General features: G+C 40.0%; 2 protein-coding genes across 2 annotated transcripts; both read right to left on the bottom strand.

Moving 5' to 3' along the window:
- Positions 1-611: 611 nt before the first annotated feature.
- LOC148912377 (uncharacterized) lies at positions 612-5,924 on the bottom strand. The gene is made up of 5 exons (XM_089027601.1): positions 4,446-5,924; positions 4,199-4,335; positions 2,826-3,806; positions 1,572-2,690; positions 612-1,379 (listed from the first exon to the last, which is right to left on the bottom strand). The coding sequence occupies exons 1-5, from the start codon at positions 4,486-4,488 to the stop codon at positions 612-614; spliced, it is 3,048 nt and encodes a 1,015-aa protein (XP_088883727.1). The 5' UTR covers positions 4,489-5,924.
- Positions 5,925-13,879: 7,955 nt separating this feature from the next.
- LOC116301147 (methyltransferase-like protein 27) lies at positions 13,880-23,917 on the bottom strand. The gene is made up of 4 exons (XM_089027140.1): positions 23,852-23,917; positions 20,265-20,369; positions 15,528-15,900; positions 13,880-14,839 (listed from the first exon to the last, which is right to left on the bottom strand). Exons 2-4 carry the CDS (start codon positions 20,367-20,369, stop codon positions 14,646-14,648), a joined length of 672 nt encoding a protein of 223 aa, XP_088883266.1. The 5' UTR covers positions 23,852-23,917; the 3' UTR covers positions 13,880-14,645.
- Positions 23,918-24,049: the final 132 nt, after the last annotated feature.

The following is a 24,049-nucleotide window of genomic DNA, read 5'->3' as shown; positions in this document are numbered from 1 at the left end:
TAAGATGCTATATAATCTTATTCCACTGAAATTTGGTTGGGTAAATTATTTATCGCGTAAATAAAAAGCTTGAAATTCTTAAAAAATTCAGCGATTTCTCTGTCGGCAAAGATCAGTCGATTTCAATAGTTCTGCACAAACAACGCAATAAATCCGAGTTTGTTCGTTTTTCGAGCAATAATCTAAAGCAAAAATACTTTAAAAGGCCTAAGTTATTATTTTTAAGATAACGAAGAATCTTTTGAGGCTCAGATTCAAACACGCTTTGCTATTCGCGACTGAGAAGTGGACTGAGTATTGTAAGCAAACTTGAATAACTAACAAAGTGTCTAACGATTACAGTAGGGATTGCTCACCATATTTTCGGATTACTTCAGACTATTCTGCTTTAACCGTTGAATATTATTTATAGTTAGGTGAAGAATAAGTAGTCGTTCTATTTTTCTTGCTCCTACCATGATAAATTGGGAAAGGACGGTAATCTGAGATGTAAACATGTAATCCACAATGCATGCCGCTTAAAACAATACACGTCACCAGTGACACCAAACTGACAGTGACATCTGATTATAAGATATCGTCGTGTGTTTCATATTTTTGAGATGAATTTCCTAGGTAACTGAGGATAAACTAACAAACTTTACCTTCAAGAGAGACAGACTGCAAATACAGGTGTTGACTAATTCTTGCAGGAGATGTAAGTATGGCTTCTTGCGTCTTGTCTTAATGTGAGACGTCTCAAGCTCGAAGGAGGCACAGATTTCCTGAAGCATTTGGATTGAAAAAGATGATAGCTTGGATTTGGATGCCATTTCGCAGATATTGTAGTGATCAAACATGATTGGATGTTTTGCAGAAACCAGTTCCATTACTTCATTCATTACATGAAACAATTCTTTTTCTTTGTTTTCCTCATTTTTCTTCATTTCATCGTTGTCTTCGTCATCAGCTGAGCCTAGCTTCTTTTTTCTTGCCAAACGCGAGAAAAAGCCTGCAATTTGTTGCGACGTAAGATATTCATTCTTATTGAACATACTTGAGCCATCTTTGTTTTTGGCCCTTCTCATGGTCTGGGCCACAGCTGCAGGATTGGCCTTCCTTCCAGTTGATTCTCCGTTTTCAAAAATATCGGTTAGATAGTTTTTCTGTGCTTCATTAAATCTTTTTCGTTTTGCTGCTGATTTTAGTGCCCATCCTTTAGGAAGCACTTGATCATGATCTAGATTGACGGTAGTGTCCCCATCTATCTGAGGAACGTCAGTAGCACCATGCTCTAGCTTTGTAGCGTACATAATCATAGCTCTGTCATACAGAGTTTCATGCTCAAGAACATATTTGTGGCTTCCATAATCAATATGCTTTTCGAGAGAAGAATATCTCTGAAAAGACATAATACAGCCTTCTTCGGGGCAAAAGAATAACGCATTTTCGTCATCTCGACCAATTTTCGCGCCCTCACTATCTTCGTCTTGGTTATCTTCTGTTAAGTTGACATCATCATCATTATCATCATCGTCATCATCATCGTCATCATCATCGTCATCATCATCATTATCCTTAACTTTTTTTACCTTCTGCAGTGACTCAGCTTTAAGAGCGGGTTTTTTTGTCGGCATTTTTCTTGCTTTGATGGAAAGAAAGGTAACCTTTAATACTTCATAATCTGGAATTTTGTTGAGCTTTGGCAATTTGTTGGGCAGATTAAAGCTACTCCAAGGCATAAATTTGCCAGCACCAATTTCATAAGCCCTCCAAACTGTAATTCCTTCATTGCTGTAAGCGATGTTGTTAATAAAGCTCACACCTTCCCATTTTTCTGATAAGTCTGGAGAAGCTTGAGCGCCGCACAGTGTTACTCTTACCCCAGGGATTCCTCCAAATGACTCCATAGCACACTTCATTTGTTGAGCAGTATCTATATCATGTCCTGAGTTTAAATACTTCTTCATATGATTCTTGATAGTTGCAGCCTTTCTATCGCATGCGCCTTTGCCGCCCTGCGGGTCTGAGAAATCAATGCGCACTAGATTAAAGTCATTTTGTGATGCAACCTGATAAATGCCAAGGATTGTCGATGCAGAATGATAACATCCGGCATTATCTTGTCTGAGGTAAAGAGAGGTAATGTCAGAAGTGATGCTCTTAAGTTGCTGTAGAACGTCGTCAAAAATAGCCAGAACAGCAGGACTGTCCTGAATGCAGCTTTCAAATATATGTACAAACGTCAACATTTTCATTTCTCCTTCATCTGTTTTGGTCATGGCAACAGTTATGTGCCAGGGGATCCCGCGCTTACCAAACCAGTCTTGCTGGCTTTCTCGGAACTTTCTTGGCAAAAACTTCATTGCCCAGTCGGAAACTAAAAGCACTGCCTCCTTTCTTAAATCTTTAATAATTTCTTGCCTTGCTTGATCTTGATTAATTGATCGTAAAAGATGGGACTTCCAGGCCTCGATGTTCTGCGCGGACTGGGAGATCAAGAACTCCATTTCTCCTTTATCTTCCAAGGTGCATCTAGTGCTTTCTACTACGCATTTTATTTCTTTCAGAGTTACAGGAAATAAGTTACATCTATCGCATTTCAGGTCATGCTCGTGGTCACAGTCAACCATGTGGTCATCTTCACTTGGATAACTTAGGGCGTGCGTTCTGCAATGATCTGCAACTTTTGAGCTTTTGGTAACGTGAACCTTCAACAAAACATTATAACGATATTATGCATGTATTTCATGATGCTTATTGGTTTGGAGCTTGGGATTTTACTGCAGCGTGCGCTTTCAATAATGAATTGTTGCAGAATAACTGAAAGTGAACATTTAGTTTACCTTATAGTCGCCTTTGAAGTAACGCTTTGCTAGTTTGAGATTCTGCTTTATTTCCTTCGCCCAAGTAAGCCCATTCCCGTAAGTGTCTCCAAGCTTTTCAACCAACTCTTCAAGATCATCAAAGGCTTTTGCTCCAAGTGCTGAAAAGTTGTCTAAGCCCTGTAAAGATTTGCGTATTGAAGCTGAACATACGCTGAGAACTCTGCATAACGAACTACGACTCATTGGTTTGAAACCTGTCTCTTGACAATAGCTTTGGTACTGACAAATAATTTGCTCAGGTATCAAAGATCGTATAACATTTGGGATCCTGATTTCTGTTTGTGACGATAACTTAAGCGTTTTCTCGCCAAATGGCAAATCTTGTACAATATGTGAGCTGGTAATGAATATAATGAAGTGCTCAAGCTTTTCTGGTTGAACGTACATTCGCGTGTTCTTAGTGGAAGGTAAAACTGCCCCTCTGCCGTGGAGTAAAAGGTGGTGTCTTGCAAGATTGAAGCGATATCTTGTCAAACTAGGTATCCACCTGCGAAGCTCTTTAAAACTCAATTTGTCCGCCATGATGGATAATATCTGTCTGCGGGTGCTCCAAGAACTGCTGTTATTGTAGCATTCAGATAAAGCCTCCATAAGGGAGTTATCAACACTACATTTATTAGACTTCGTTTCTTTCAATGCAGAAAATAGCATTTCAAAATCTTCAGGAGCAATCTCCTTCAGGCATGCATCTACAACCTGTTGCGTTTTCCGGATATGAAAACGCTTTGTGCGCTCTGATGTTTGTTCCCATGGCAACGAAAGAGAATGACGAATAGGGCTAATGTCCCGTGAACAAAGGAAGGCATTCAATTTTTCTTTTGGGGAAGGAACAACCTCCGTTTCTTCCACAGTGACGGATAAGTAAGAAGATTCGCTTGGTTGATACAGACTTGTAGGCGTGGAGAACTTTGGATTAAACGTCACCTCCTCCTTTTCGTCCTAAAATTATTTAACAGAAAAAATAATTTAAAAAAATATAAGAAAATGAACGCACTTCTAATTCTGATTTCATTTATCGGTAGAATACGTAAATTCCCGACCCACAAAAACATGTAAAATACGCATTAACGTTTTGTTGATTTTCAGAGTTTCCCACTTCCTCTCCCTTCCCTTCCCACTCCCCTTCCCATTTCCCGCTCCACACTTTTTCATATTATACCAATCCGCCGCCACTCGCGCCGCCTTTACTAATTTAATCTGATTACCAAACCGACTAACAAATAAACAAATATAAAATAACCAAGGGTTTTGAAAACAGCACTAACGCACAAAAATCATTTATTTTAGTAATAAAAGCATTCCTTCAGTTTTCAAGGAGAAAAGATATTTACCAGCGACAAATTACTTATTTGCTCAACGATCCTCTGTTCATCCAGTTCCTGTCTTTGGGAGGCGCTGGTGGTGACCGGAGTCTGTGGATCGGAGTCTTCGAGTTGTTTAAGAGTTTTTCTGCAATTTATGCACATTCCTACAAGTAAATGAAAGAAACATTTTTATTACTATAAAAGTATTTCATAGAAAGAAAAAATGCGCAAATCAAACCTCGAGTATCATTAGGAATGCAAACTTGTTACTGACCTGAACCTACTTGTAGGAATACCTCAGTCTTATTTAATATCATAGACGAATCGGATTTTCCTATTCCTCTTTCAAATCTCGGCCATTTTCCTTTGGTCTTTTGATGCTTAGATATTTCAACAGGTACTCTGCACCTTGTATTGCAGCCTCTTGTCCATCCCAATCCTAATTTTGAACGATGGAATGGACATATTGACCACGTATCAACATCATTTGGACAAACAAATATGGCTGCCCGACTCAAGATCAAGTCAACTTCATTTTCGGGGCCAGAGAACGCAAAGGCGGTCTTGTGGTCGAAAATCTCCTTTCTGCAGGCCAATAAAGGGATTATGGCAGTATCTCGTTTCCTGTCCTTTGGATCGAACCCACAGCTTCCTCCAACCAAAAGTTTGTTAGTTTATCCTCAGTTACCTAGGAAATTCATCTCAAAAATATGAAACACACGACGATATCTTATAATCAGATGTCACTGTCAGTTTGGTGTCACTGGTGACGTGTATTGTTTTAAGCGGCATGCATTGTGGATTACATGTTTACATCTCAGATTACCGTCCTTTCCCAATTTATCATGGTAGGAGCAAGAAAAATAGAACGACTACTTATTCTTCACCTAACTATAAATAATATTCAACGGTTAAAGCAGAATAGTCTGAAGTAATCCGAAAATATGGTGAGCAATCCCTACTGTAATCGTTAGACACTTTGTTAGTTATTCAAGTTTGCTTACAATACTCAGTCCACTTCTCAGTCGCGAATAGCAAAGCGTGTTTGAATCTGAGCCTCAAAAGATTCTTCGTTATCTTAAAAATAATAACTTAGGCCTTTTAAAGTATTTTTGCTTTAGATTATTGCTCGAAAAACGAACAAACTCGGATTTATTGCGTTGTTTGTGCAGAACTATTGAAATCGACTGATCTTTGCCGACAGAGAAATCGCTGAATTTTTTAAGAATTTCAAGCTTTTTATTTACGCGATAAATAATTTACCCAACCAAATTTCAGTGGAATAAGATTATATAGCATCTTAACTTTAACTAGCCCAAATTTTAGCCCATTATTTTATATAGCACATACCAAAATATTTTTTTAAACTTTCTATACTCTTGGTATTGTAAAATGTATGGGTCAAAAAAAATTTTTTTTCGTCTTGAAAAAGGAAACTGAGATAGCTGAACATTTTCCTAAAACAAGTTTAGATACCAATTGATAAGATTATAATGGTTTTATATGTCTGAATTACTTTTCTTTGCGACGCGAAGGCTCTGAAGTAGTCGATTTCTTTCCGCCGTCAAAAGGCTGAAATCCGCAAAAATCAATTTTCTCGTTTTTCTCGTAAAATAAGCGATATTTTTAAAAACAAACTACATAGTGGTTCTAGTTAGAATAAGGTCTACCTAAGGTTAGAATATGAGCGAAATCGATTTTTCGACCGTTGCCACAAAATTTCAAAATTGTTCGATTTTTGCTGACATCCCCTCTTAAGGTGGCCGGATAACTCACTGGGGTCTAAGATATCTACGAAGAAGTCGTCATCTTTTACGCCTACACCCGTCCAGGTTTTGTTGTTCACGTAGGTGGGGCAAAGCAGCACTATGTAGTCAAATCGGTATCTAAAGGGTCCTTGCAGCTGCTCTACTACGAACTGGGTCTTTCCGCAGCCGGTAGGCCCTACGATCAGAGCATTACAAGGCATGTGATCTGGGTTCATATATATGGAGCCCGTGGAAGCAGTTAAAGAGATGGTTAACATCGTCAAAAGGAAGTCAGACCTGGAAAGAACCGTAGAGATGCAAAGGGAGGAAATAGACCGGCTGAATGGACGCGTAAAGGAGCTATATGAGGAAATGTGTGGTCTGAAGCGAGCAGAGCGGTTTGGCGCTTTGATAACCATGCCAACGTGGGCCAAAGAGTCAGTTGCGGACTTTGTAAAATATCCCATGTAGAATGTTAAATGGGGGTTAAGATGTTGTTAAGGAAGGTCAGAAACCCTCCTAGAATGTTAAGGAATGGTTGTTATCTTGTTAAGGAAGGTCGAAAACTATCTCAGAAATCCTCCTAGGATGTTAAATGGGGGTTAAAATGTTGTTAAGTATATATGGACTGCTTAAGTTGTAGGAAGGTGTTTAGTAGCAAGCAAAGGCTGCAATACCATGTTAGGCATGGTGTTTGCACAAAAAACCGATTAGTAAGGTCTGTGAGGACTGTGGTAAGGAGTTCAGCACTCTTCAAAAGTTGCAGTACCACATTAAGAAGGGTGTTTGTCGTAAGGAAATCACCACCCGGTGCAGCTACTGTGGTAAGGTCCTTAGTAGCCGCCAACGTCTTCAGACACATAAGAAGATACATGAGAAGAAATACCAAATTCTTGCAAAGGAATACAACTTAGAAGGGGTAGACTGTTATGAATGAGGGGATCTTATGAGCCGTTGTGAGCATAAAGATGGCTACATAAGGGATAGAATTGACTACTTTAGGAAGATAAGTAAGACATTCCCATTCTTTGTTTCCGCCGAAGGTGTCCCCTGGACTAACAGGGAATACTGGAGGCAGCAGTGTGGGAAGTGCGGATGTATAAGGGAGGAGGAGCACATACTCAACTGTCTCTTAACAAGATAACAACCATTCATTAACATTCTGAGGGGGGTTCTGGGAGGGTTTCCGACCTTCCTTAACAACATCTTAACCCCCATTTAACATCTTTGGGGGATTCCTAATAGGCACCTGTGGTTACCTTAAATATATGGACTGTATTACATGTGAACCCCCTGCAGACTGCATTACTACGCCCAAGCCTAAGACGAGAAAAAAATACACCTGCCTTCATTGCGGCAGTGCATTTTTTAAGGGGCATTGGTGCTCAGCCGACCCAAAGGCGCAGCGTATGATGGTAGACGCTCTCAACTATGTAGAGGAGAAGGAGAAAGACACTTAGCCACGTCAAACTCCCACCTGCCGTCTTTCTTACCATAGGACTTCAGATGTGTGAACTCCTGACCTTCGACGACGTACCGCACCCTGTCAGGCGCCCACAGGGAGTAGTGGGTGTCTTTGTCGTCCTTGAAGACCAACCGTAAACGGTCAATGTCCTCAAACGCGACAAAATTTTTTATTTCATACACTTTGCCTTCCTCTAAGTCCCTCCAGTGGATTTGTTTTACAGCGTTAAACGTCATATATCCTATGGAATATTTTCAAATGCGTTTTTAAAGTGTCCGTGGACTTGAATCTTTTGCGGCAGTAGGCGCACGGTAGACGAATACCTTGGGAATATTCCATGATATCCCTACAAATGTCGTCGTAGTCGTTGCTAACAGACACTTTGAACCCGTTATGCTCATACCGCTGCATTACTTTACGTTGATCCTCAGACAGCACTCCGTTGCCTTTAGGGGTCTTCAATTCTAAGCAGAAGCCGTTATATCGCACATGCGCATTTAGGATTAACAAGTCGGGTTGGCCGCGTTGACATCCTTTCTGCCAACACTTTGCGTTTGCCGTCGCTATCCTGCAGTTCGCCTAGACCAGGGGTCACGAGCATTTGGGGGTAGAACCTGCGGATGTAGTCTACGACTTTCTTATGCAGGTCGAATTCATTTTCGATCTTGAATACCAACTTGTTTGGACTGTCAAAACGCCGCTCTATTTCATACTTGCCTGTCTTGCGCAGCGCGGGGAGGACCTCTTCAAGCACCCAATCCTGAAACTCCTCTGCCCTTGGCATCTTAGAGCTAAATATTAATTGATACAACCCAGATTCAGTTACGTACAGGGAATCTGGGTGTAAGTTGGAAAGGAGGCGATTCACCTCCCTTCTAAGTTCGCTAAGCTTTATCTTATACTTATCGCAAACGTGCGCCTTGATAGCATCCTTTGGACGTTCATATTCCAATGCCAAAGCCACTTCCTTCGCCTTAAAGTACAATTTGTCGCCTTGCACCACGCATTGCAGTTTGGTATCGTTGTTTTCGAAGATGCGTAACATGGTATATTAGTCAAATATTTCATTCTTTTTTTCCAGCAGGATGGCGAATCAATACGCAACGCTCTTTAGCTGATTCATTTCTACGCTTAGCTGCGCGTCAGATACAACGAAGACGTAGCAGTTTATCTTAGTAGTGTCGCTGGCATGTTTGGTGCGTTTAATCTCCAAAGTGATGCCGTCTTGGGTGTTTACCAACCGCAACCCCTGACCATGCATACTCTCGTCGTTGGTGGTGCGCATGTCAATCCACAGCGCGTACTTATCCGTGAAGAACTCCTTTAGGGCAATCTGGTCGCCAAACTTGCGTGCGACTTCCCGGAACATATCCGCGGGCTTTATCCCTTGGGAGTAGACCTTGTTAGGTACTCCGTTAATACTAACGCCTACGTTGGTAATGTTAGGATTAAAGAATACCTCGGAGTCGCGCAATCCTGCGGTGTATGTCTTCGCGAACAGCAGCATTAACTCCGTTAGGCCGCCCAAAGGGAATCAGAAACCCTTCAGGTACGCCTTGCGGAATTACAGGCGCAAAAGGACAACCTGGAGCGGGAGTTGGGGCTTACTACCAAGGAAAAGGTAAAAAGAGCCCTGTTGAAGTATGGTATTCCCCTTGCATTCGCGGTTGCTATTTCGAGCGTAGTAGGATATGTCCTATCCGCGCTCAAGGCTACGGGTGCAGGCGTAAAAAAACTGGGTTCTGGTTTGACCAACTTAGGAAAAAAGATGGCAGCCGGCCTTCCTGGGCTGTTGGGTTCTGTCGTTTCCTTGGTACTTAGGACCGGTGGGGAACTGACGAAGTTCGTGGGGAATAACGTTTGGATCTTGGTCGTTGCTATTGGGGTGGTCCTCCTGAAGAAGATGAAGGTTTGATTTTATCCTTGTGTATCACTGGGGGCTTATCGTCGTCAGGCATCCGAGGCATCCTTGACTGGGGATAAGTAAAGACAGTGTTAGCCCCGACTTGGTAATTTGGCACTAAAGGTATGGCGCTCATGGTGCTAATGGGCTTATGATTCCAAATAGCATCCGACCTACTATTAGAGGTATTTATTCCAACCATACCAGGATTTGGTGGGTGAGCATCGTTGGGACGAATTTGAAGCTTCGCATATTGACAATTGGCTATCATGTGAAAAGTCACCGGCTGTTGGTTTTCCGTGCTCGTGGTCACGGGCTCAAACGTGAAATGAACCGGAAGCCTCTTATTATCTTTTTTTCTGTAGGGTAGTAATGGGTGGTTATTTTCGTCGACGATTCTAAACCCGACATTGCAGTTATTCCACGTGGTAATGATAATAGTGCACATGATTAATCCTAAGCCCCCAACCTTCACACACAATCCGGTGTCATACCATTTATCAGTTTCGTACCTTCTCTCCTCTAAGTCATGAAAGAACCAATCTTCCTTTACGTATGGGTTGTTCATATATCCCAGGCAACAAAGTTACCTTCTAGAGACTAAGCACCGTAAGAGTGCTAATGCTCTTATGATTATAAACATAGTCTCTTTGGTCCTCTATGCTATTTACCGTAACCTTTCCCGTATCGTCGGCGCGCATTTGCAGCTTTACCTTCCCGTGGCAATCGGCGACCAGGTGGAAAGTCCAAACGGAATGATTTTCAAGGCTGGCTGGGTTTGGCTCTACGGAGAAATGTACAGGCTCTCTGTTATTCGTCTTCGCGCGCATAGGCTGCAGTATGCCGTTGTCATCCAAGAACCTAAAACCCACGTTGGCGTGACTACACGCACCAATGCAAATGCTGCATATTATCAGCTTCTTTCCTGAGTAGTTCAGGTCCACAGACATCCCGGTGACATCAACCCAAGATGCCTTGGTATATTTTTTCTCGCCTGTGTAAGTCATATAAACACAATCTACTCCTGCCACGTCGGGGTTGTTCATCGCCATATATAATAACTCAGACCAATGCTTGCGGTGGCTAAGCCGACCTTTAGTAAGTTATGGTCATATTCCTCAGGTATCGTAGGCATAACATGGACCTTCTTTGATGGTTTCTCTACGGGTGGCTCGTGTACCTTCTTTGGCTTCTCTACGAAGTGTTGAGTCCCTTCAAAAGTGTCAGAGTTCACGTCATTCACCCCAAACTTTATATCCTTAGTAGCTCGTTGAAGTTTGTTGTTGTATCCTACTACAGAACCAGTATTTATAGATAGATTACTAGGCATTAACCAACAACCTAGGGCTACTGCATAGTCTAACCTTGCCTTAGAATTTTGTATAGCTAGTTGGTAACTATTGTACGCCCTTGCTAATTTCACCCTCCAAAATTGAACTTTCGAATAAGATCAAGGCTTTGGCTCGCGTCTCTTCTGCGGCGCCAGTATTTCCAATTATGCTAGATCGGGTGTTTACCTGAGCTCCAAGGATAGAATACACGTAAGCTTCTATGCTGCGATTCAAACGAGCAAGGCCGGCTCTAGTTAGTCCTTTACCTACTTTGGGTATGAAATTAAGATATTGCTTTGTTTGCTCGTCGTTGGTAATCTTAATAATCAATGGATTGGCCCCTGCATACTTACCACCCTCATCCTTAAACAATGGACCGTCTCTAACTACCTTAGTGGTCTTAGCATTTGGTTCGAAGAAGGTGCTGCTGTCGTAAGTTACCTTATGATAACCCGTGTTCCACTGTAGCCGCAATGCATGAACTTCCTTATCGCTTAGCTCGTGTCCACCAATTCCCCAATAAGCCCAAATATGTCCCAGACCATTGTTAGCACCGGCAGTGCATCTAAAGTCTTTCCCCACGACTCCAAACTCTTTACAAAGTCTGTCATAGGCTGGAACATCGTATCTGTTATCTCTAGGATAAAACGCAGCATCTCCCGGCAATGCAGTAACGCCCATCTCATGTAGTATTCTTCTAACCGTGAAGTGAAAATGAAACATGAATATTGAATTCTTCATCGAGTTCGCACTCACACCGCAGCCGCCAGTGGCGCACCAAACCGCAAAGTTTAGTTGCTGCGGCCAATAACGCATGTTAGGAGCTCTCAACCATTCGTGAGATTCTTTTGCAGTGGTATGAACAATGGGAACGTCTTTGAAAATGTCTCGCACTTTAGCAACAAAGGAATGGTTGTTAGAAATCCGCATGTTTAACGTTAGGTCCAAGCTTGGGTGTTCATTAAATGGAATCGCAGGTACTGAATAAGTGCTGGTACCAAGCAATAATTCCTTTGATCAACCGGGTTCGACATGTGTGGGTTTAGGCTTAACATGTGTGAGTTTAGGTTGCGGATGCTTCAGCTGATCGTCTATCTGATTGACCAGCGTAGGTTTCAAATCCTCATTGCTGTACATCCTAGAGCCGTTAAAGTAAATCCCATCGGGTCTGCGCTCAAACTTAGTAGGGTCTGCATGCGGAAATATTTTCCTGAAGGCCCTCCAATTCCAGTAGTCCCTGTTGTCGTGATGTGGCTGCTCCTCAATGTCATTCCCAAAAGCGTCGTACATTAGTATATATATAATGGATGTTATACCATCGGCACCTAAGATGTACCCAGATATTCCCTATACTACACCTAACGAAATAAATGCCGAAAACTTTAGGCTCAATAAGGCAAATTTAATACTGGCTTACTTGGAAGGGCAGACGAAACACTACGAAAAAGTTAGGAAGAAATACGTTAGAGCCCGGAGCACGCTACATAAGATTGCGATAACTTTGGGGTCCATATCCGTAGTGTTAACGGGCTCCGGCGTTGCTACTTCGCTTACCGGACCCGGAGTAATCGTAGGGGTTCCTTTGGCCGACGTTGGGACAGCCTGTGGTATTGTTTCTGCTGTTGCTACGGGTATTATGAAAAATCTATCCACGAAAATATCAAAACACGACACGACAATAGCTCTGTCTAGGGCTAAAGTAAATACTATTACCGACCTTGTCTCAAAGGCATTGCGTGACAGAAAGATAGACGACGTAGAATTCTCGATTATCTTAGCTGAAGAGGAAAAGTACGAGAAACTAAAGTCGGACATAAGAAACAAAAAAACAAGAAGCAAAAGAGGAGCTTCAAAGAAAGCTCGCTCAATAAATATTTGCTTTGAAAAAAGCGAGACAGGATTTTGTTTGCATATTGAACGACAGTCTGGTTCATATGCGTAATCGAATGTCTGAAGCTATCATTAACATCAGCACATTCCTGAGCGCCTTAACAACCAGCGATTTTAAAAGTGGATATCGAATCTACTTTCAAACTTGCTGGTTGTTAAGGCGAAGGGGTATGATCGGAATGTTGTCTATTGTCTTACACGTGAACAACTCATTGTTCTTTCTAGGTTCGCCACTTCCGCCACGTGAAAGTAAAAAACCCACGGTCATAGCTCGCAGCTGTTATCATTATTACGTCGGCCGCCTCGGAATCCATCCTAACAGGGGGTGGTTGGGGTCTATTTCGTAAAATATTTCGTAAATTTCGACAGGGTAATAAGGAATATCTTTATCCAACCGACAAAACATCCACTCGGCCCTTCTCATACTATCTTCAGAAACCTCGGGAATAGAGTCACCGGTAATTTCAGACAAAAGATAGGGAATACCTTTGTAATATTTCCCTAGTTTTAATTTTTTCAATGTCTTCCTTAAGCTTTGTGGTGTTGGTTCTTTTAAGTCAAGCGCAATCATTTCCATTACTTCGTTGTCTAAATTTACCGGCCGAAGACCTTGGATGTGACTCATCCAGTCCCTAAAGTATTTCATTCTCTTGTATGGGGTCTTCTTACGACCTCCGTTAGAGTAATATTGTTCCCTGGTAGCACAAGGTACGGCATTGCGAATGTTCTTACCACACTCGTAGCACTGTGCTGACGTGTCATATTCTATTTGCATTTTTTTTTGCCACAACAAATATACTTATTTGGCTTACTAGGTACAAACTTGGGTTTCAAGCACTTTATACAAAAATCATTAGCAAATTCTTTACATTCTTCGCACTCCATATATAGACTAACATATTTAACCAAATAGACGCTGGATGCGGGTATGTCCCGGACAAACCTAGGTTCTACAAACGCGGGTGAACCTCGGATGGGTGGTGTTTTGGAACCCCCATCCCCTATACTACTGAATTACCTGCTATATTATAATGACGTGTTTTTTTTGGAACTATTGCCTTTTTCGACTTAGATACGTCTTATCTACGTCTAAATGCTTTTTATATACTCTAGCACACTGGCACGCATAGAAGAAACGTCTTTTTTCTACCTCCAGGATCGCGCTCTTACACCTTGCTAATGCCACAAGGGTAATCTTACCAGTCAAGATTATTGCGAGTATGTCATCTAAACGCACGACATGCGTATACTGCGGGTTGTGTAGGTTAGGTGGAACCCCTGTTCAAGAAGTATCAGGGACCCGCACACATCTTCTCAGTAGTGTCTAGTACAAGACCCAATGCATATCAATCAATTTTGTTCAAAGCCAATGCAACTTTTTATTTGATTTTATCATTGATACATATGCTTGCCGACTCAAGTGAAAAACGCCTGCGCATTCTTTGAATCTGTATAAATCCGTATGCAAATTAGTCAAAACATAGTGTAAACATGCCTGATAAATTGGATTTCACAAAATGCCAAAGCTTAGTGTCCATGCTTGAAACTAAGGCTAATTCTTTCATATTGTGTTTGTTAATACAGTATCTTGATCTGACAAAAGTGTACTCTCGAACTTTTTTGTATACTTGGGGAAAACAAAGATTTATTTTCTCAGTCAAAATCTTCAAAATTCTTAGAAAACGTGATGAAATGCACGCATGCGCAAACGTTTTTCTTTAGTGTCATACTCGCCATGTCTGTGCATAATATCAAAAGTATAGTTTGCATTATATTTTCCCTTCTAGCAGAGCCTATTTTCCTTTTGTTTTGGTTGAGAGAGAAAAATAGACTCTGCCGATGTAGGACGTTATTTCTGTCGCGCATGCGTGGCATAACTTAGCAACGCTGTCATGATTTTGACAGCCGCTCTCGTCAAACAATGTTTGGCGCCACGGTGTCTTACATTTGCTCATGCGCGCTACATGTAATCGGTAAAAAACCGGTTTTAAAACTGGTTTTGTTCGTCCACAATCGTGGACGGCGGTGTATCAAAGGAAACGCTCTACATCGGCAGAGTCTCCTTCCTCCCCGCCTGAACGAAGGGAGAGAAAGAGAAGAGAGACTCTGCTAGCAGGGAACATTATATTATGAATCATCACAAAACTCTGAAACTAAACACAGTACCAGACTGCAGTTCTGAATCGATACCAGACTGATCATGGTAAGGAACGCTTTTTTTGTTGAGCATTTCCCATTTCTTTGCTGAGGCTAGTTCGTCAATCTTTTTCTTGTAGCCCATGCTCTCAGTATCATAAGCATCTTGGCGAATAGTGAAGCAAATGATACCACCTGAAAAATAAATACGAATTTCGTATGCTTCAAGAGGACAGGGCAGGAAGAAGGAGATAAGGAGAGGAGGGGAGTGGGAGGCATCATTTCTTTCAGAACCAGCTGAGTTTACCTTTAGAATAAACTCAAGGACAACCAATCAGAATTGAGGATTCAACAATGTATTTTGATTCATTTTCATGATCATGGCAAGAGAGCCAATGAAATATGAATTCTTCCATCTTTAAATTGATTGTAAATGCTAGTCAAATTCATCAGGCAGAATTCCATTTCAATAGACCTATCCCGAATTCGCTTGACTGGTCACGAAACAATGGTTTCAAGTCGAGGTTGAACTTGATGAATAAAAGAATCAAGTTCAGTCTCGACTCCAAACCATTGTTTCGTGGTCACTCAAACGGATTCGGGATAGATAGGTCTGTTGCCTACATTGTATTCACCCCCTGCTCCAAAAATGCTAACCGAAAATGATAATTCATAATTCCTTTTGGGGAATGCGGTCAACACAGTCTATGATATTACTATATATTCCTTGTTTATTCACCAAGCAAATATAGCATTACCATACTTCTGGACATTGTACAAACTAGGTAAGCGGGCCAATTGGGAGGATTATAATCTTGTGCATTGTTGTTGTTTTTTTACTTTCTGGCACCCTATTCTGAAAACTTTAACAAATGAGATTTACCTGGTTTAACAAGTCGCACAATCTCATCTAGTGCAGGAGGTTTGACATGTGCAACAGTGATCGTACCAGAAGAAACTAGTGCATCATATTGACCTGTCTGGATCTGATCTATCTTCTTCTCACTGATTGGTGCACAGATCAGATTCTTGTAAATTCCTTTTTTAAGTGCAATGTTCAGCATTTCTTGAGATATGTCCAGCCCATCAATGTCAGTGTACCCTAGATCTTTCAGGTGCTGTCCTAGATAACCTGTCCCCGCCCCAGCATCCAGGATTTTTTGATTGAACCTTCCATCCTGGAAGAGGCGCTCCATTTCAGCTTCGAAGAATTCTGAACATGGTTTATGGACCATATAACCAAAGGTCGCTGAATCCTACAAAAGTAAGAAAAGACCTAGTTGTTTCTATGGTTACCAGTCGTTTCGCACAATTGCCTTTTCGCACGAACCCGTTCGCACAACTATCACCTGTTCGCACAATTCCAAGAGTCGTTTAGCACAACTTTTACATAACTATATATATGAAATCAAAATTACTTCTCTAATCTTTAGAAGTATATTTCTTTGAAAAACAACTTATATATTTGATAAAATTAATAATAACATGCGTTTTAAGTGCTTGTTTCGATAGTGTTTAATAGAACGACCTCACTTCGTGCGTTTCCGTTGAAAGATCGCTCCCTCTTCTTATGTGAACATTCAAATTCTACTTCTAAGCACTACACTTTATTTTTGACTTTATTATTTGCACTAAAAAAGTAAGACGAAATGATCTATTGCTTTTTTGGAATAAATTTGAGGTCATCATCTGAATGTAAACGCCAAAAACTTAGCGATTGAGTGGAACAATCGAACTCAGTTTACGGTGTTTCATAGGCCGGGGTCTTTTCGCTACTAATACGTTTTTAGTCTCCGTAAAGTAGTTTGTTGAAAACATTATAATATCCTTCTTCTTCATCGAAAAATCGAATGTCTAGGACATCTAGAATCTATTAGGCTTCATTCTTTTCACTAATAAAGTTAAAGGAAAAGATATGGTGCTTTGAGATGAGAGATGTCGTGTGTTGCTGAATCCGACATCTACAAAAAGGATATTGTAATGTTTTCAACAAACTACTCTACAATCAGACTTATTTGTAGCGAAAAGACTCTATGAAACACCGTAAACTGCGCTCGATTTTTCCACTCAATCGTTAAGTTTTTGGTGTTTACATTCAGATAATGACCTCAAATTTATTCCAGATAAAGGCAATAGATCATTTCGTCTTAGTTTTTTAGTGCAAATAATAAAGTGTAATGGATTTCAAGAAAAGAAAGAGTCAGTTAAACGACTAGGAAGCTTGTTGATTACACGAATATGTCGGTGTCGGACAAACGCAGACCGCAGACTGCAGACTAGATATATTTGATAATAATTATCGTTTTGAATTTGTATCACTTTTGTATTGTATTTTTTTCCCCTTACAAACCTATTATATTGCAAATTATATAATAAAGATATAAAAGTATATAAAGGTACCGAACTATTTGTGTGATTGAACACTGTCGCCACTGTTGTCTCGTTCAGCGCGTTACAATGAAAATAGTCGTAAGTATACATCTCTAAAATACATGTTCATTATATCATGTTCTATATACTAGTAAAGATGTTTATATATTTTCTTCTTTGCCTGGCGATATGGCTTATGATTTAGCCATTGTTATGTGGTGACTTCCGGTGCTTGTATGCAGGTAATGGGTCTGGTTTGTGTGGTAGGATTTGTTTTACCACAGGTAGCCCAAGCTTGGTTTCTGTGGTGTTCTGTTATAAGGAAATGTATGGGGAATCATCAAAAATTTCAATAAAATCATCAAAACTTGAAATAAAGCCTCGAAATTTTACCCTATCATTGAGAAATAGCACTTCTTTCGCTCTGCGTGGTTATTTTTTGAATTTAGCCCGTTTTAAGGATTTTTTCCCCCACCAGTAAGAAATAAGAGAAGGTTGGAAACTCGGGATCCAAAAGCGAGCCATCACGAGTCTTTGAAACCTCGTACGTCTTCGAATTTTCTTTCCAGCGCCAAATTTTAGTAATGACCCTTCTCTCACATCCCTATAGAACCAAGAAAGTCGCATTAGAGATTAGTCTTCGCGTCTTTAAGCCATGAAATTTGCCTGTATTCACATACTACCTCGCTTGTTCTGACCCGTACTTGGAGCTCACTGTACACCAGTTCAACGGATTTCTTTCGGCAACCGACCCGAGGTCACGCCGGAAGTCTTCGTATCGTAAATGCGGATTCGATTTGGATATCGTATTTCTTCGAAATTATGGTGAGTGTATTTTTTAACGGCCTAAGATACAAAAGTATTTAACTTATGATTTCGAAAATTATGGTGAGTGTATTTTTTAACGGCCTAAGATACGAAAGTATTTAACTTATAATTTCGAAAATTATGGTGAGTGTATTTTTTAACAGCCTAAGATACAAAAGTATTTAACTTATAATTTCGAAGAAAGACTATATCCAAATCCAATCCGCATTTACGATACGAAGACTTCCGGCGTGACCTCGGGTCGGCTGCCGAAAGAAATCCGTTGAACTGGTGTACAGTGAGCTCCAAGTACGGGTCCGAACAAGCGAGGTAGTATGTGAATACAGGCAAATTTCATGGCTTAAAGACGCGAAGACTAATCTCTAATGCGACTTTCTCGGTTCTATAGGGATGTGAGAGAAGGGTCATTACTAAAATTTGGCGCTGGAAAGAAAATTCGAAGACGTACGAGGTTTCAAAGACTCGTGATGGCTCGCTTTTGGATCCCGAGTTTCCAACCTTCTCTTATTTCTTACTGGTGGGGGAAAAAATCCTTAAAACGGGCTAAATTCAAAAAATAACCACGCAGAGCGAAAGAAGTGCTATTTCTCAATGATAGGGTAAAATTTCGAGGCTTTATTTCACGTTTTGATGATTTTATTGAAATTTTTGATGATTCCCCATACATTTCCTTATAACATGACACCACAGAAACCAAGCTTGGGCTACCTGTGGTTTTACCATATAAATTTCAATTGACCTTTTAAAGGTCATGTCATTAAGAAAGATAATAATTATTGTAATTGACCGTACGAATTGTCAACGAAAAGCAATATACTATCTCTTTGCTTTTCCTAAGAATACACCTTTATATAGTACATGTTCATAGTCTTGGTGATTATTTTCTATACTTGGATTTGCCTGGCAAAATGTATTGAGTTACGATTATTATGCAATGTCATCAACATATGAAACGTGATCGTTTTACCGATTTAGCATCACCAAGCCGGGCTCCCTGTGGGCAAATCCAAGTAATGAACGAGACAACAGTGGCGACAGTGTTCAATCACACAAATAGTTCGGTACCTTTATATACTTTTATATTTTTATTATATAATTTGCAATATAATTGGTTTGTAAGGGGAAAAAATACAATACAAATTGATACAAATTCAAAACGATAATTATTATTAAATATATCTAGTCTGCAGTCTGCGGTCTGCGTTTGTCCGACACCGCGAATATGGCGTCGCTTGGTGGATCGATGTTTCGCGTATAAGGTTTTTTTCCCTCGAACTTTGGCAAGTAAACAATGATAAAGAATGATAAAGCTACCCAAAACACACATTTTATAGATTAGAGTATGGGAAAATAAAGTCATCCGAGTCATAAGTTGGTAGAAACGGACTCGATATGGTAGCTAAGTGAACGCTGTTCGGTCGCGTTTAGACCTCCACTTTCACTGATCGTATCGTGAAATGATCGCTCCAAATATGCTTCAAAATCATATACAAATGTCTTTCAAGAGACTATGTTTTTTTAACAAATCGAAGTTTTGTTTTGGTAATTTCCAATGGTAGCGAAAGGACTTCAAGATGTTAGCGGACTCTGTAGCGAACCGACGGTAGGGAAAGTACGTGGTAGCTAGTTGTCGATTTCATCGTTGACTAGTCGTAAAACTATTATTTTCACACTTGTAACAGTTCGTTAGCCTGACTCTCTTTCACCTTGAGATTCTCAAGCTTTCGACAAGCAAATAAATAAACAAAAAGTTTAATGGCGATTAGTTGGCAAGTCAAGGAAAGATTACACTTTGGCACACTGGAAGCAATGGCACTGTTCGTTTCGTGCAATTTTCGATCAACTCGGATGCTAATAAAGTCTTGAAACATAATTATTGGGGATGAAAACCCATCTACAGGAACAGAGGAAATATATTTTCACGACTTCTTAGTGACCATATACTGTATTTTAAAGTTGTGCTAAACGACACTTGGTCATAGTTGTGCGAACGGGTTCGTGCGAAAAGGCAATTGTGCGAAACGACTGGTTACCATTTCTATTAAACTTAAGTGGCTGATGTGTCACAGCCTGGGATAATCACAACAGAGCTAGGCTCCAAACTCGGTTAAAGCCTAAAGAGCGAATATTAAAATTCAGATGTTGATTTTAAAAGAGGGAGGCAAAGTGGAGAACCTGTAGAAAATCCACGTAGCACAGAAGAGAACCAACAAACAATTATACTGAAATACTGAGCCCAGGAATCAAACCTTCTGTGTTGCATTGGTGTAAGGTGATGAAATTATAGCAGTGCACATCGTCGTCTCACTAATTTTGAAGTGTTCTATCTATTTCTAAGGTTCATTTTGAGACGACTTCTTGGTATAACAGGGTGGAGTCGTGTGACCTCTAAAGTGTAAGTCCCCAATTCAAAGATAAATACCTCCTGGAAGTTGTTTGCCCATTTGTCATAGAGGTTCTTAATTTCCTCATCAGTGGTAGTAGGGCTGATGTTTTTCAGCCGAGAATAACCATCAAAAGAAGACATCTGAAGTGAAAATGAGAGGAAAAGTTGAATATTTAAGATTGCAGAAATGCATGAACCCAAAAAAAACTATAGAAATCCAACCACGTTCGGTGTCCTAGTGCCCTTGGCAGAACGAATTCTGAATAGCATTGGAGTCAGGCTCTCTTTTCCTCCTTTTCCCCCTCCCTCCCCTTGGAAAAGTGTATCTTAGCACCGCATATTCCCTTGATACCTTCTTATCACCATTCACTTTTTATTTTTTATATTATTTTTCCTACCATTATTTTCACTATTATTATCGTTTTATTTTCTTTTTATTTCATTTAGCTCTAAAATGCTTTCACTCCTACGTAAAACAATCCAAGTAAAACAAATAAGAAAACAATGGAATTTTTGTCTACTACTATGTATTATTGAGGGAGCGTTGCGTGACAACACTATAAACGGCTGTTGATGACGTTTGGAATATTTTACTTCAGACGGGCGTATTTGTATCTCTTGTACTAATAAAGATTATACTAAATTCGTATCGCGCGCTTGTCTTATGGTGCTTTATCGTTCGGGTTTCTTTTAGCTCTAATACTTAGCTTGTTAATACAAATCGAATTCCGAAGAATTCCTTTTAAAAAACGTTCTTGTTTTAACGAGGGTAACCTGTGGCCCTCGTTCCATAATCGAATTGGATTTTATGGGGGAAACCGGAGAAACCCTTGAAGCACAGGATATAACCAACTGGAAACTCTTCTCACATATAACACCGAGTCCGAGTGCAGACATTGTCACGTTCGTTCGAAATGCTATAACAAAAGTGTGTTTTCTGTCTATTTTCCTCTTATTTCAGTTGGTAGAGCAACAGACTTCGTGATGAATATTTTGTTTACGCCGTTATGAGAAAAGCTGTGCCAAAATAATCTTGTATTTTCGATGTTTGGTTTTAGATTTATTACCAGTCAGACTCTGTAACGCAATCATTGCCACGCATTCTCAAAGCATTAGAAATATTACAATTTGATTGAAATAATACGTTTTCATTTTAGTAAATGATCGTTAACTTTATTTCGATGATGATGATTATTAAAATATTGAAGTGGGTGCAATAAAAACATGATTTTCAACTTTCGTGATTTGGTCGCCATCTTTGTGCTCCTCAAGAACACATGGCGGCCCCGGATCCCCGGAATGCACTTCAAAAAAAAAAAAAATGGGTATAATCAGTCGCTCGTATCTCCGCATCTAAAACTTCTTTTAGCTAGAATTTTGGCTGAGACATACAGTTTTAGTTGCTCTTTCAGTCTGTGGAGGTTGTGTCGTATATAAGTATTTGGAAGTGGTTTTCGATGACGTAGGTTTGAGCAAGTAATGATGAAAAGGTAAGGGACCATTCATTATTTATGCCAGGGAGGGGGCTGGCAATATTTTGAAATAATAAAAAAAAAAAAAATTCCCAGCCCCAATATAGTGTAATGAAAAAAGCTCGTGACCCCTACAGAGGTTATTGGAAATCTACATAGCCCCCCTCCTTCCCTTAAATATTAAATATTAACTAAAGTACAAGTTTTCATCAACATTCTTCTATTTAAATAGCTCAATCAACAGTTCTTTTAAATAACAAATGAAATGAATTGGTTTAGTAACAAATAAAACTCCTTTCTCTTCTCCAAGATCCTCCTCCTCTTCCTCAAGCTCCTCCTTCTTCTTCTTCAAGCTCATCCTCCTCTTCCTCAAGCTCCTCCTTGTCTTCCTCAAGCTCATCTTCTTCTTCCTCCTCTTCTTCTTTTGACTCTTTTTCTTTGTCTATCAAAGCCCACTCAGTAAGCTTAACCATAATACACTTCCTTGCATCAGCATGCCAATTATAATTTTCAAGTAACTTAGTTAATGCTTTTTGGTGTCTATCTCTTCTTAATGTCTCTAATTGTTCAATCTGCAGCATATCCTTTGTGATGCAGTCATCTAACTTGTCTAATGAATTCGCTTTAATAAGTTTTGACTTCAAAAATAATATGGAGTTTTCTAGCCGCTTTGCCTTTCTTCTTTCTGCTTTTTTCTTGTTCTGCTTAATTTTCTTTGCCTGTTTGAAGAAGAGGGGTTATTTTTCAACCAAGCTTTTTTTAAAAGAATATTCTTCAAAGAGTAATGAGCAGAAAAAGGAAGTACCAGGTGCTGCGTACATTAAGAAAATAATTGATTTTCGCGACAAACATTACCAGCAAGGTGAACTCTACCTTGAGTTTCTCAAAGGTGACTGTTCAAAAACTTCTTCCGATGGAGAACCATGTAAAGAATGCAAGGAAAGAGAATGGATTAGTCCTACAATGCGTCGCATTCCTAGACCAGTGCCAGACACATCCAAATTACCTACGTTTCACTACAAAGATGTGTTCGACTCTTATGGTAATAACAATCATGATGATGAATCTCGCCCTCCAGATGACTGGCAACCTAGGCACAACATCAAAGCAGCATTCAAGGATGGCACATTAAAACTTGGTGACGAAGAAGCAATATCGCTGTTTTCTAGCAAATATATTGTGGAAAAGCAATTAGTAGAGGATTATTTACTTCATCTAGCTATTTTAGCAAGAACAAAGAATATCCGAGAAAATGACAGGAAAGAGCAGCGTCAGAAGAGGGAGCAGAAGCATTTTGAGGAATATGATTGGGACGTTCTCGTTAAGACTGGGGCAATCCAAAAATTAAAAGTCAAAGAGCTAGAAAAATATTTAAAGCACTTTAATCTCTCACTTAGAGGAAAAAAACCCGATAAAGTTCGAAGGGTTTTAGCACACGTCTGCAGTGCCGGAGGAGTAGGACTAGACAATCACACTGGTACTCTGCCTGAGAAAGATCCCAAAGACACTGAATCATCAAGAAGCAGTAGTGAAGAGAGTGACAGTGATGAGGATGACCTTGTGATTGCATATCAAAGTAGTGAGGACTCTATAGAAAGCAATAGCAACGATGAGGAAGGCTTTCAGCAAGTTATCGACGTTATTCCACGTCGATCTAGACGAAATATTCGGCCGTCGCAATCAAGATACAATGAACAATTTTTATATTTCTAACCATTCTACGCCGGCATACGAACAGTCAGAAGTATTTGACTGAGCTTATACTATTGATTTATGATTTACTACTGATTAAAAATTGTATTTATGTGTACTTAGTATAAGCTAATATAGTTAAGATTTCTACTAAAGAAAGTGATTGTTTCCTTTTACTAAACTTTTTTATTAATATTATGCTGACAACAAAAACTAGATGACCTCTCAAATTTGCTGCCATATTTCTGCTGACCCCCCTCTTGAGTCCTCTGAATTTATCGTTACCCCCTCCCAATTCTTGCCAGCCCCCTCCCTGGCATAAATAATGAATGGTCCCTAAAATATCTCAGCCACTAACACAAAATAATTATTCAAGACACGTATTATTTCTTGTTATACCAAATACTGCTATGCCTTCATGGTGTGGTCTATTTGATGTGGCACGAAAATAACACTTACCTTGATAACTACTGCTTCTTTATAAATGAACAGTTGCTTGCCGACGTGTCGTTGGTGCTAAGTTTTTGATACTGTACTAATATCTTCACTTTCACATCCCCATAATCCTTTGCGCCATGGCGGCTAGTATTCAAAACGGTATGGTTTTTCGGCTTTTGGGTCTGGGGTAGGGTTTCATTTTTTGACATTTGGTCTTGG

Source organism: Actinia tenebrosa, unplaced genomic scaffold (genome assembly GCF_029948245.1).
Source record: "Actinia tenebrosa isolate PJP-AT-01 unplaced genomic scaffold, QUT_ActTen_1.0 PGA_scaffold11__36_contigs__length_13525064, whole genome shotgun sequence".
Classification (NCBI taxonomy): domain Eukaryota; kingdom Metazoa; phylum Cnidaria; class Anthozoa; order Actiniaria; family Actiniidae; genus Actinia; species Actinia tenebrosa.
This window is presented reverse-complemented; position numbering and strand designations above follow the sequence as displayed.